The following is a 14399-nucleotide window of genomic DNA, read 5'->3' as shown; positions in this document are numbered from 1 at the left end:
GGGAACAAACCCTGGGGCCTGCTATCTCCCCACATACACACCCACCTCTTCTCCAGCCTCCTGAGAGTCATCAAGGTTACGCTATCTTTGTTATGCTTCTTAAGAATTGTATATATATAAAACCATAATATGCAAATAGATGGAACGGTGGAACAACCGAACAACTGGTCGCTAGGATGTGCATTGACCACCAGAGGGCTCACGTGGAACATGGCGGGTGTCGGCCGTGGCAGGATGGTGGAGCAGGTGAGTGGGGGCGTCAGAACAAGGCGGGGTGCCAGTTGCTGTCATGAGGCAAGCCTCTGGTGGTTACTAAGAATTCTTTGCTCCCGTGCACCGCAGTCCTGCCCGGCACTCACACCTGCTGCTGGCACCTGGCACCGGCCTCTATCGCTTGGTGCCATCAGTGGGTGCAAGCCGTGGCTGCCAGTGCTGATCGCCCCTCAGGGCTTCTCCACCTCCCCCTGCTCCTGAGGGGCGATCGGGGCCGGCAGCCGCCTCTCACACCTGCTGCTGGTGATGGCCCCACTCACACCCACTGCTGACACTGGCCCCAATCACTCCATGCCATCAGCGGGTGCGAGCGTGGCCGGCACCGTCAGTGCATGGCAACAGCAGCGGCGGGAGCAGGGCTGCCAGCAGAGAGGGGACCGAGGTGGGAGAGGTTGGGCGGGGGCCTGGAGGATGGGCCGAGACCCACCCTTATGCCTACTGCAGCCTTGTGGCCCACAGTTCCTTTCAAATTGCACGAATTCGTGCACTGGGCCCCTAGTGTGAGTATATTTTCTATTGGAAAAATAAGCCTATTTCTGAAAGTAAGGGGGAGGATTTTTCCATTATCTTCCTAGAAAGCAAAGGTTCTCTGGATTTATAGAAATGCAAGAAAAATCAGGAGCAAACGAATTTTATTATAGGGCTAAAAGTAATTATAGTTTTGTTATTATTGTTCTCATGGCAATATGTTTGCATAAATCCAATAAGAATCTGATTTCTTCATAACAGGACATAAGTCAGTTTCCAATTGTGGTTTTATTAACCAAAACTTTACTGGAATGTCCTGTCTGAGAGACATGCCAGGAGTCTGGTTGTCACCAGAAAGCTCTGAGGAATGAAGACTGACGTGGAAGCTGATAAGCCCCTTGGATAAACAGCCTGGCACCTTGCTTGGTCACGTGGCTCATGGCAATCTTTCCAGGTGAGGGACGAAGGTTGCTTTCCTGAAAGACAAGGACCTCAGGACACCTGTGAGGACCTAAACGGGAGGAGTTTACTCCAATTCTGTAGGTATTGCAGGCAAAGCCTGATGGCAACTGTGTGGCTTGGCTTCTTTGCTCTGATGGTAAACATTCTCATGAGATTCCAGTAAATCATATATATTTTAAAATAGCCTATATGATCAGCTGTTATTCTTGTTGTGTTAATGCAAATATTCAGGCCAAATTGTAACTAGACTTCACACAGTAAATAAGTTGGTCTTAATTTGGCTCTTTAATAAAAATGAGGATGATTGTAGGGGGAAAAATTGTGTTTCAACAAGAAATTATTAGAACTGAAATGTCTTTTCCTTCCACCAGACCATTGGTCATATTCGTGCTGTTCTAACTTTTACCCAAAAATACTAAATTTTATAACACAGTTTGTCTCCACCAGGTTACAAGCCCCACTGCCACCTAGGGAATACCACCTCCAGGCACCAGTGACCCCTCCTTCTGTGCCCAGGCCTCGTTGTCCTTCTGACAGGGAGCAAGGATGTCTTGGCTCTGAAAGAAATCTCCCACCCTCATAAGCAGGAAGCAGTTTCAGAAGAGACCTGATGTCCCCTTTCCCTGAAAGAACTCACAGCCAAGATCCGTGAGGGGGTTGTGGTAGGCAGCGAGATAGACATAGCAGAACAAGGACGATGGGCCAACTGGGGGAGAAATAGATCCTGAGACATACTCCTCACCACTCCAAGCAATGGAGGAGCCTGTGTAGAACTGGCCTTTAACTCTAATTAGAAAGAATTTATAGTTTTGGTATAATAGAAGGTATAGAGATGAAGGAAAAAGAAAGGTAATAGACAAACTGAAAGGGACTGGGTAAGCTGCAGAGGGTCTATGTAAGTTACAGAGGGTTAGTAAAGAATTAGAGTTGAGGAAGTAAAAATGGTGAAAAGGGATATAAAGAAAGGGATATAACAGGAAGAAAGGATATTGGAGTAGGAATACTTAATAGAAGGCATAAGGACTAGAGATGCATTTTGAAGGAAAAGAAAGAAAGTGAGTTAATGTAAGAATATTTGTAAAAATCAGAAGGATTGTGAAGAGAAATCTTAAAAGGAAATTATAGGTATACTGAGTAATAAATCTAATTAGATAAATGAATCTAAAGTAAACTAATACAGAATTTGTTTGGTTCCTTTCCAGTCTGTTGAAAGGGAAAGCTTTTTTACAAAGAGATTTACTACTATAGTACAAGTTTGATAGGTATCAACCAATCTACCTAATCAGAGGGGGGACTTGTAATCTAACTAGAGGCCCGGTGCATGAAAATTCATGCACTGGAGGGGGGGTCCCTCAGCCCGGCCTGCCCCCTCTCACAGTCCAGGAGCCCTCAGGGGCGGGAGGTGACCCGGCGATCAGGGGTAGGCGACACCCCCATCACACCTCTGTTGCTGCCACTGCCAGCAGCGCAAGCCTCGGCTGGCCCTGGTTACCTGAGCCTCAGGCGGCCCTGGGTGGCTGGGCAGCCACCATCTGAGGCTTGCCTGTGCCTTGAGCCAGCTCTGGGCAGCTGGACAGCTGCCACCCCAGGCTTGTCTGCACCTTGGGCTGGCCCTGGGCAGTTGGGCAGTCACCATCCAAGGCTTGCCTGCGTCTTGGTCCAGCCCTGGGTGGCTGGGCAGCGGCCATCTGAGGCTTGCCTGCACCTTGGGCTGGCCCTGGGTGGCTGGTGGGACTGAGGGGACTGGGTGCCGCCATCTTTGTGATGGTGTGAGGGTCAATTAGCATATTCCCTCTTTATTAGATAGGATAGATAGAACACCTGAATTAATCTGAAAAGTAATCATATTATTTTAAATCAACACATATATTTATGTGAATAGGGGGTTAAGTTTCTTATGTATAAATAGTGAGTTAAGTTTTTCTTAAAAGTTTCCTTTTCAAGGCCTTTGTGAAGTGATTAAGGAGCTGACTCAGCTGTGAAGCCAGCAAGCAGAACCGATAAGCATGGTCAGGTCGACCCACCAGGAGTGAAAACATCATCGCCTGATGACTAAAGGACAACAGCTGGCATCTGTGGTCCCCCAGGCCTACACAGAGCTACATTCCTCACCCTGGCCACTTCCCCTTTCTCATTCTACCCCCTGCACCTGACTAGAAGGCAGGACACCACAGCATATAAACAAATACTCAATTGTGATTGGGAGCATAAGCACATATGTGTCACCCCCTTAAAACAGAACAGCAGTCACCATCAGTAGATTAATATGAAAAACCATCTGTAAAGAGTCTTTCATGATAACCTTACTAAAGAAGTAAATGCATTACAAAAGCAAATTAAGGAATCATTACTGGAGAAACCAAGATGGCGGCATAAGGTAAACACCTAACTGTTGCCTACCACAACAATTTTGAAACTACAACTGGAAAACAGAGCGCACACTGTCCAGAACCACCGGAAAGCTGGCAGAGTGGAAAACCTACAACTAGAGAAAAAACAGAGAGGGGGACGCTGAGCCTCAGGAACTGTGGAGGTGCGGAGATCCGTGAGCGTGGAAAGAGCGGGCGGCTGAATACGCGGCAGGCTTGCTCACAGCGCGCGGAGAGGGAGGGCAGCAGACGCTGTGTGGCGAGCTTTCCCGTTTGGGAGAAAAACAAAACCTCCCGACTGCACTGAAATCCAGCTGCAGTTGGGGAGAAACTGGGCTGTTTTGAGAGCAGCCTTCTCTCAGAGGCGCGCAGCCAGTAATTCGGGCACGGAGGAACCGGCCCTCTTAGGGCGGCGTGGATGGAAACCAAGTTTGTCTGTGCCATTCTGAGACTCCGCCCCATCCAAGCTGAGCACAGCCCTCCCAGTGACTGGATTTCTCCTTCGGGAGAAAAACAAAACCTCGGGTCTGCACTGAAATCCAGCCCCAGCTGGGGAGAAACTGGTCTGTTAGGCAGCGGGAGAGGCTCGAAAGCTGCCTTCTCTCAGAGGCGCACAGCCATTAATTCGGGCACGGAGGAACCGGCCCTCTTAGGGCAGAGCAGACGGGAAACCAAAGCTTGTCTGCGCCACCCTGAAACTCCGCCCCATCCAAGCTGAGCACAGAAGCTCTCCCAGTGGAGACACTGCTGATCCTCACAGCCAACTGGCTTGGAGATCAATTCCCGCCAGTGATACCAACAATCCCAACCACTCTGAACTCCAGTTTCTGGGGACACGCGGGGGACCCAGACGCCTACGAGACTCTCGGCCATCAGTCGGAGAGTGAGAGTGACTTTTCTGTCGGTGTGGACTACACCAGATTTCAACCACTCTCATAAGGGACACATTCAAGAGGCAGACTCAGTGAGAACCAAAGCCCTACTGTGTCTCCAGCACAGCAATTCTTCCGTTATATACACAGCAGGCCCTCACAGCCAATTGGACCAGAGGTCAATTCCTCCCAGTGTACCAACAGCAATCAGGGCTTTTAACTACACCAAGACTTTCCACTCAGCCCACAAAGGGGAGTACCAAGAGCGACCACCTAGGGTGATTGGGGAAGCTGAGCTACCGGCCCCTATAGGTCACCGACTACACAAAGCCACTCCATCAACACAGGGAGGCAGCCAAAATGTGGAGACATCGAAGTATGTCACAAGTAGGAGAAATAGATGAAAGCAAACTAATGGATGACACAGTGTTCAGAACCATATTTATAAGGTTACTCAAGAATCTTCTAAAAACCGCTGAGAAACTTGAAGAGACCTTCAAGGACCTTAATGAGAATACCAAAAAAAATGGAAAAGGACCAGTCAGAAATTATGCATACACTGTCTGAAATAAAGAATATACAGAGTAGACCACCACACCCGAAGAGTCAAACCAAAGAGCTGGAATATGAGGAAGAAAAAAACACCCAACCAGAGAGGCAGAAAGAAAGAAGAATCCAAAAGTGTGAGGATAGCATAAGGAGCCTCCGGGATGGCTTTAAGCGTACCAATATCCGAATTTTTTGGGTGACAGAAGAGAGAGAGCAAGATACTGAAAACCTATTTGAAGAAATAATGACAGAAAACTTCCCCCACCTGGTGAAAGAAATGGACTTACAAGTTCAGGAAGTGCACAGAACTCCAAACAAGAGGAATCCAAAGAGGACCACACCAAGACACATCATAATTAAAATGCCAAGGGCAAAAGACAAAGAGAGAATCTTACAAGCAGCAAGAGAAAAACAGTTAATTACCTACAAGGGAGCACCCATACGACTGTCAGCTGATTTCTCAACAGAAACTATGCAGGCCAGACGGGAATGGCAAGAAATATTCAAAGTGATGAATAGCAAGAACCTACAACCAAGACTACTCTACCCAGCAAAGTTATCATTCAGAATTGAAGGGCAGATAAAGAGCTTCACAGATAAGAAAAAGCTAAGGGAGTTCATCACCACTAGTATTATATGAAATGCTGAAAGGTATTCTTTAAAAAGAGGAAAAAGAAGAAAAAAGTAAAGATAAAAATTATGAACAACAAATATCTATCAACAAGTGATTCTAAAAATCAAGTGAATTAAAAATCTGAGGAACAGAATAAACTGGTGAACATAATAGAATCAGAGGCATAGAATAGGAGTGGATTGATAATTCTCAGGGGGAAAGGGGTGTCTGTGTGGGGGATATGGGAAGAGACTGGACAAAAATCATACACCTATGGATAAGGACAACGGGGGAGAGGGAACCGGGTGATGGGGAGATATGGGGGGGAAAAAGGAGAAACAATTGTAATAATCTGAACAATAAAGATTTATTAAAAATAAATAAATAAATAAAGAATCATTACTCACTATCAGTAACATGAACAACCGACTTACTACCTGAACTACAGTAAAGGGGCATTTGAAGTAGACAGACCCCACCGCATGGGTTCCTAGAATCAATTGGCACCTGATTGGACTTACCATTACTGTCATTGTAATTCTCTGTTTTTCTTAAAGTCTGCAAAATCAAAACTTGAGCAGTAAACATGTTTTACGACCCTGACATTCCAAAGCAGAAAGTTTGCTGCCTCCCTCTGTCTTCTGCAGCCAGCAAAACAAAATAGAGGGGGGTATGTGGGGGAAGCACGGGACTTGGTTGGAAAATTTGTAAGGAGGAAATTCCAAAAGGTCGGGAGTTGGCTGAAGGTGACTGCCTGTCTTGACTTTTCCAAACAAGTCCGGGTGTTTACTGGAATCTTTATGCTTAGTCTTCAGATGTCCTTGCTTAAAGGACACTGCAGACACATGTGTCTTCTCAAGAATGCTTACCCTGCTGATAGTATCTAATAGTTAATTTTAGTTCAAGCTGCTGGTATAATAAAAGCCTAAGGAGACAGGTGAATGGGGCTGTTTGGTTTCGCTAGCCAGGCAGTCCCTTAGCCCTCTCTTTCTCAGAAATGTGTGCCAGAGTAATCATTCATCCATTGATCAGGGTTTGCTGGTCAGCCCAGCACGTGTGCTCTCAGGAGAGTTTAGGTGTGATCTGGGTTTGAAGGTAGAAGAAAGGGCTGGGATGCCAGTGCATGCATCGGGCCTGGTGCACTAAGGTGGTGTGCTGGCACTCCTGGTGGAGGAGGGTCAGGCGTGGCTGGTCATGGGAAGTCTTGGATGGCCTGCATGGATAGTCATCTTGCTCTGGGACCCAGCTGAGAGCAGGGAGCAGAGGCAATGCCTTAGGGACTCCCACTCCAAGGTGGCCAGATGTGTAGTGGGGATGACTGACCCACATTGGTTAGGGGTCCCTTGCAAGGCTTCCTCATGGGTACCATCTGCCCATGGCCAAGATGCCATGGACCTAGAGGTGAAGCATAGTAACCTCCATCTTGTGTAAAAAACTGCTGTTTGAAACTCTCTGCTATTGTTAGATAGTCCCTAGTCCTGTAAACTCTGTCATTATAAATTCTGTCACCTTAAGACAGTCTGCTATTCTGAAAAATTACTTTTTTTTTAGTTCAAATAATAGAAAAAAGATACTTAACTGTCTGACCTTGCAAGCTAGCCATCCAATGTAATAGACTAACTTTGATGATAATTATGCCAAGGACAAACTCATGTATTCAAGGTTACAACTGTCTGTAACAAAAAATCACACAGAGCCCTTTGTAATATCTGCAAACAAAGAGGCTTGAAATGTTTAAATACGGAAAAGCTTCCTGTATGTGTTGCTCAGAGATTTGGAAGAGACACCTCCCTCTGGGCCACGTGCAATAAATGACTCCTAATTAATTGGCTCATTAAGGCGTCGATTGTCTCATTTGATGATTGACAATACAACAGAGGGAGCTCATGAGACTGTTTTACGTGATAAAGATTGAGTTCATTAGTTTGGACTTTCACATCACATCATAATATGGAGAAATTATACAAATATTTACATTTATACCACTGTCTTGGGCTCAAACAAACAGGATTGTGTGTTGAAGATAAGCTTAAACAAGTAGCTTTTGTGACTAAGAAGGAAAAAAATTCATGTATTCACATAGATTTCTGTACAAATCGATTGCTATTTGGTGCAGCCCAGTTCTGTCCAGTAGCCCTTCCTGCAGCGATGGCAATCTTCTCTCTGTGTGTCCAGTAGCATGAGAACTTAAATGTTGATAGGTGATACCGAAGAACTAAATTTTTCATTTGATTTAAATTTAAACAGTCAGAGGTGGCTACCATATTAGATAATATGGGTCTAGCCTTTGGGGTCTTTTGGGAAGTTAATCTGGGCTAAATATGAAGTGTGAATTTTATTTTCTCTTATCTGAAGAATCAGTCTGTCCCCAGAGGCATGCATAAAAAAGCTTACTACTGACACTCTAATATCTTGTCTTGATGGGTCTAATCACAATTCCAAATAATTTATCCTCAACAGGCAGAGCTTCTACAACCACAGTAGAGGAGTGCTCCAACCTAAAGACAAACTCAGGGAAGTAGGTTAAGAGATGAAAAGAAGAGGAAAATGAGGAATCACTGTAATTGAACCTTAAACAATTGGATTTTTCTTTTTAACTCTTTGACAATGTAATTCAAGTTTATTAGTTGTACTACTTTGTGGCAGGGCCACAAACAAGTCCCAGCTTGGAGGGCCAAGCCCTAGTAGCAAATTAAGCTTCACCTTACAGCCCTCCCTAGTTCCTTCCTAGGTAGCTAATGGGCTGTGGGAGGTGCAGCACGTGCTGCCAAAACAAGGTGAAACTCACAAGAACATTGTAAACACGTTACCACTTCCCTTGTTTTGATCTGACTATAAAATAAAGCCTCGGCTGGCGGGCTGGATCTTTCTATGTCCTCATCCAGGCACAGGAGATCTACCGAGCCCCAGCTGTATTCTCCTGTCTGTCTTCTCTTTAATCCTTCACCGCCCCTCCGCAGGCTCACCGAACCCTTGGCTGTGCTGGCGTGGCACACTACTTGAATGATTTTGGAATTTTATTTCATGCCAAGGTTATGCTATATATAGTCAAATAGAAAATATATGAAATGGGGACTTTCATACAAGTTGACTGTTTAGAACTTATGTAAATTTTATTTCAATAAAACCAGTCATTTGTGCAAAAGTCTGTCTGGTGTTCATATAAATAAACCAGAGGCCTGGAGCATGAATTCGTGCACGGGTGGGGTCTCTCGGCCTGGCCAGCAATCTAGGGCTGATGGGGGCTGCAGAGGTTGGCGGGGAAGAGGGGGAGGGGCTGCAGGAGTTGGCTGTGGGAGCACACTCACCACCAGGGAGCAGCTCCTGCGGTGAGCGTCTGCCCCCTGGTGGTCAGTGCGTGTCATAGCCACCGGTAGTTTGGTCCTCCAGTGGCTTGGTCACTTAGGCTTTTATATATAAGAAGAGTACTGCATTGTTATATAATTGTTGCATGTTCTATAATACCCCCAAACAAATACATTATTGAATACAATGCTTGTAGAGATACTATTTTACCCCCCTGCCCCTGGCTGCCCCCTCACACGTGTCTGCGCCTCGCACCCCCAGTTCCTTCCCACCTTCGGCCTCCAGTTCTGGGCTGTCCCGCCTGCTTTGGAAGCCCTGGCCGGGCGGGGGGAAAGGGGGGGCAATGGCCACACCCAGGAGGAAGCCAGCCAGGTAGCCCCGCAGAGAACTGGCGCCTGATTAGAAACGCGAGGTTAAAGCGGAAAAGGGTTCAGGGAAGCTGTGCGTGAGGAAGCCGCCCGGTGCGGGCCGGTCCGGGGAATGGGAAGGGCCCGGGTTCCCTCTCCGCGCCCCTCTGCACACCGTGTGCACGGACAGCACAGGAAGCGGACACGCCGGCCGGGCCACACGGACCTTCCCGCCTCGGGCAGGCCGGCCGGCCGGGCTCATGGGCACCGCCCGTCCCTCTGTCGGCAGCTTTTCCTGGAGGACTCCAAAGTGAAGCACGGCATCACCTGTTTCAAAGGTACTGCTGCTTCCTCCTCTCCCACCTTCCTCTCCCTGCGGGGAAGGCTTGGGAGGGTCCGCTCCCCAACCCCGCCCGCGGCAGGTCCTGGGCATCCAGAGCTCCCGAGCCCCGCTATGTAGTGAGGCCGGGGCGGCCCTCCGACTGCCGGCGCCGGGCGTGGCCCAGGGTAACGGGCCTGCCCCAGACCTGGTCACCTTCTTCTCCCGGCTGAGACCCAACCGCAGGGGCGCGGTGCGGCCTCCTTCCCCTTCCTTTCTCCCTGCGGCAGGGAGCGCCGTGAGGACACCCGTGGTCTTCAGGCACCTGCTGGCTGCAGGCCCGGGTCCCCGCGCCTCTCCTACTGCGGGGCGGCGAGGCGCTGGCTGTGCCCTTCGCCCACGGGCGCCTGTACCCCCCCCCTTCCCCCACCCCCACCCCCACCCCCACCCCCACCCCGGCACCGGAACTCGCAGGGAGCGTAGGTCTGGGGCGCTGGGCTCAGCGTCTGCTTCGCCTGGCAGTGCACCTGCTGGGCCAGCGCCTCCCCGCACCATTGACCTGGCCCCACTGCTGCTCGCCGCTCCCCCTCGCCCCGCCCTGAGAGTCAGGCGAAAGGCCGTGGGCCCCAGCGCTCCCCCTGCCCGCATCGCTGCGCAGGAGCCACCTGGAGAGCCGAGATACTATTTAGAAAAAAACACACTGTTTTTATTGATTTTAGAGAGAGATATCAATGGAAAAGGGAAACATCCATCAGCTGCCTCCTGCATGCACCCCAACTGGGGACGGAATCTGAAACCTGGGCATGTGCCCTGACAAATCAAACCCACGACCTTTTGGTACGCGGGACCACGATCCACCAACTGAGCCACACCGGCCACAACAGTAGTATGGACACCAACCTGCTTCCTGATTTACCTGGACTGAACATTTCACATCAGCTGGATCATACAACATATGACTTGGTGTGTCTGATTTTTTAAACTTAGCACCATGCTTTTGAGGTTCATGTATTGATTTTAACAATCACCACCACCACCACGACAATGATTAGGATTAGAATGATTGAACAGCAGCAAATTCCGAAATTGCAGCGCATGCGATTCTGGGTGCTGTGGTAACCCAAATCCTCCCTCTGGGAAGAGACCTCAACTATGCTCTCTTCCCGGTAGTTGGTGTTTGCTCTGGGACTCTTAGCTGGTGGGGGCTCAGGAAACCAGGGGTTGTGCATTACCCCTCCTTTCTTCATCCTGGTGTCCCCTGTGACTGCATCCACTATGGTGCTACTCCGGACTGTGCTCTCTTCCCGGTAGTTGGTGTTTGCTCTGGGACTCTTAGCTCGTGGGGGCTCAGGAAACTGGGGGTTGTGCATTACCCCTCCTTTCTTCACCCCAGTGTCCCCTGTGACTGCATCCACTATGGTGCTATTCCTTGTGAGAGAAGGTTTATAGATGGGAACCCCAAAGGTAGGTGTGCTTATTGTGGGAAGTGAAGGGGACATTGGTGATGGTTTGGCTAGATCTAACTCACACTGAGCACAAAAGCCCTGGAGACACGCCTCACAATTGTCAGTGTCATGTGGCCCTTTAAGAGAGATATCCTTGATTGTAGGAATCTTCTCCATTGACTTAAATCCTTCTCCATAGCATTTCTTCAGAATTCGGAACACCAGGTTATTCAGGATCCTTGAGACGTTCTCTTCCGTGAATTCTGGAACCTCAAATGGAGGCTCCGAGCACTTCTGACATCTCTGGGCAAAGATCCTCATCTTCACCTGGCCCGTGGATTCCCTCTTATTCCAGTGCATGTGGCAAAGGACTTGAACGTGGGCAGAGGCCCAATTGCGAGAGCACCAGGAGCATGTGAACCTGTGGAGGCAGAAAACGAGACCCTCAGCTTGACCGAGCCGTGGGCTGTGCCAGAGGGAAGCAGGAGAGACCCATGTTACTGAGACTCGGTGGATTGGGTCCTGGATCAGTGGGGGATGAGGTGACCGCGTCCGTTGTTTCTATCTCCATTGTGCGCCGACAAGCTCGCGACTCACAGGTGTCTGTCATTGCGACAGCGGGTCACACGCTCTCAGAGCCGAAGGGATCTCGGGCACCTTATGCGCCTCACGGAATCATGATTGGGTCAGGAGGGTGCAGCCCTGGTGAAAGGCTAAGTGCCCCTATGCAAGAGGCCCACAGCGCTCCAGCTCCTCCAGCCGGTGAGGACACCACAGGAAGTCTGCGACCCAGAGGAGGGCCCTCACCTGACCAGCGCGGCGGACCCTGGTCTTGGACTTGCAGCCTCCAGAACTGTGAGCAACACGTTTCTGTTGTTTATAAGCCGCCCAGGCTGTGTTTGTTGTTGTTGTGGCTGTTTTTTAATAGCAGCCCCAAAGAACTAAGATCCTGAGTCATAGAGCCCAGGTTAGGGAGGGAGGGACCCTAAACAGTCCATTGTCCCATTGGACTGAAAGCATTGCTTTCCTCTCAGTTGCCCAGGGCCCCCCAATCTGCCATTATTACTAGGCGGGTGCCGTGTCCGCTCTCTCTTCATTGCCTCAAGCCATTGCTCAAAGTGATTCCTCGTGCCCTGGCCCCAGAGAGGGTACCAGAGAATGACCCTTCCTCTCAGCAGGGAGGAGGGCAATTTTCTGACCTAAGGTAGCTGTACAAATACATGTCAGCACAGATGGAGAGAGAGAAGAAGGCAGGGAAGCACATGGCAGCACCCAGGATAGGAATTACAGGTGAGCAGAGGGCTGAGCACATGAATGCTCACCAAATTATCCATGCACTCCCCCTCAGGTCCCAGCCTGGCTGGGCAGTTAAGTTGGGGCAGGGTGACCAGTTGGCTGATGGGATGTGGGTTGAAGTGATGGGCGCTGCCTCCAGATCTGTCACGGAAGCCCTCGACTTTCCAGCTCTTTCCTTCTGTGCCATGGTGAGCTTGGGGCCATGTGTTAGGTTATTTGTTCCAATAGCCAAGCATGGCCTTGCTGGGAGTACCTCGTCTGGACGGTGAATCAGAGGGTTATGGGAGGGAGTCAATCAAGGTTTCCCTTTCGTATCTTTTTTAAAAATTTATTTCTGTTGTTAATCCTCTCCCGAGGATATTTTTCCAGAGATTTTTAGAAAGAATGGAAGGGGAAAGAGAGCGAGAGAGAAACATCGATGTGAGAGAGAATTGGTTGCCTCCCTCATGTGCCCCAACCAGGGCTGGGGGTCGAGCCTGCAAGGGAGGTACGTGCCCTTGACTGGAATCAAGCCTGGGACCCTTCAGTCCACAGGCTGAGGCTCTATCCACTGAGCCAAAGCGACCAGGGCTTCCTTCTTTATCTTGATTCTAGCCTCAAGATTTCAGCTCCCTGGGTGAAAGTGAGGATGAAATGCAGGGAAGATGCCCAGGAGCCCCGACCACTGTGAGCGAGATGACCTGCTGGAGCAAAGGGCCTGGGCCCTGCTCTTCTGAACTACAGTCCCCGCCCCATTCTGGGTCACTGCTGCTGTGTTGGTGTGCCAGCTCAGACTTTAAAAAAAGAAAAGGAACTGAGACTTTGCTCAGCTGCTCCTGGTGCCAGCTCCTGACCTGGGAAAACTACAGGCTATGGAGAGGAGAGCTCAGTTTCCCCTTCCCAGACCTCCCAGGAAGCGGGCAGTGGGCAGGCAACACGCCCCTTCCCCAGGCCCAGGAACCATCGTCTGTGGAGGTGGGCCCCATCCTAGGCTCTGATTTCCCACATGGAAACCAGAGGCTTAGCCTTTGGATGCCTCTAAGGGTCCTGTTTTTACAACGATCCCAGCAGCTCAGAGTAGAGAGGTTAAGATGGCTGCACGTGGCTCTGCCCCTCCATGAGGGGGGTCTCCTCAGTGCCCAGGGCCCCTCTTTTGTGGGCTCTGTGGTGGGTCTCTGGACTCCCCCCAACCCCCTGCCTTTGCATTTGCAGCAAGCCTTGCTCATTCATCTCTCCTGGGCCTCACTGCTCTTGCCTCACCTTCAAAGCCTGATTTCTCCATATCTGGGCATTACCCCACACCAGTGCCCGCTGCCCTGCAGCTGTTTGGGACTCACTGTAGTAAGAAAACAATCGTTAATGAAGCTCCTTTCTTTCTATAATCTTCAGTTTACGAGTACAAACAGGAATGGAATCAGAAAGGTAACCAGTATATAGAGTATGGAATAAGGAAGAATATTCTGGAACACAACCCATCCCATTCCCCACTCACCTGGCAAAGACCTGCTGCTGGTATTGGGCCCACCCTGGTTGCAGGGTGTTGGGAATGAGGCTGTTGTCTAGAGTCAGGGTCCATTGGTGCCATGGTCTCACCTGGTGAATTAATTCCTGAAACACTTTCTGCCACACCTTCACATCCTGACCCTCGGCTGCTGGCATGGTGAGCTGGGGCACCAGTCTCTCCTGGGCTCTGACGGGTCTCTAGCCGAATGTGTGGTTCCCACTGTAGAGAGCACGGGCTCACACCTGCTCCCCTTTATGGCCCTGCACTGGGCCTGCGGACCTGGTCTTTGCCCCAAGGACAAAGGTCAATTGAGTCAGGCTTCACAGGGAATTTCGAAAGACATGGAATGCATGGTGTCATTCACCAAAAGCCCACCCAGCAGCTCTGGGGCCCCACGTCAGGAGGGTGGACCTCAGTCTGGCTCTGCTGCTACCTCCCCTCAGCCTTTCTCTCTGGCAGCCTTTGTCGGAGCCCCTCCCACCCGCTCTCAATCTCAGTGCAGAGAGCTTACAGAGGGACGGGGCAGGGGAGAGAACCCGGGCTGCAAGTCAGGGCATCCTGAGTCTGGGGCTCTGACCAGCTGTGGGACAGTGGACA

General features: G+C 49.9%; 1 protein-coding gene and 1 pseudogene across 1 annotated transcript; one reads left to right on the top strand and one right to left on the bottom strand.

Moving 5' to 3' along the window:
• The first annotated feature begins 8844 nt into the window (after window positions 1-8844).
• Window positions 8845-10267, top strand: LOC129147153 (UPF0598 protein C8orf82-like; annotated as a pseudogene).
• Window positions 10268-10582: 315 nt separating this feature from the next.
• Window positions 10583-13957, bottom strand: RTP3 (receptor transporter protein 3). Its single transcript, XM_008157896.3, has 2 exons — window positions 13791-13957; window positions 10583-11444 (listed from the first exon to the last, which is right to left on the bottom strand). Exons 1-2 carry the CDS (start codon window positions 13955-13957, stop codon window positions 10583-10585), a joined length of 1029 nt encoding a protein of 342 aa, XP_008156118.2.
• Window positions 13958-14399: the final 442 nt, after the last annotated feature.

The sequence above is a fragment of the Eptesicus fuscus genome, chromosome 18 (genome assembly GCF_027574615.1).
Source record: "Eptesicus fuscus isolate TK198812 chromosome 18, DD_ASM_mEF_20220401, whole genome shotgun sequence".
Lineage (NCBI taxonomy): Eukaryota > Metazoa > Chordata > Mammalia > Chiroptera > Vespertilionidae > Eptesicus > Eptesicus fuscus.
Note: the sequence above shows the minus strand (reverse complement) of the source record. Positions and strands in the feature narration are given on the sequence as shown.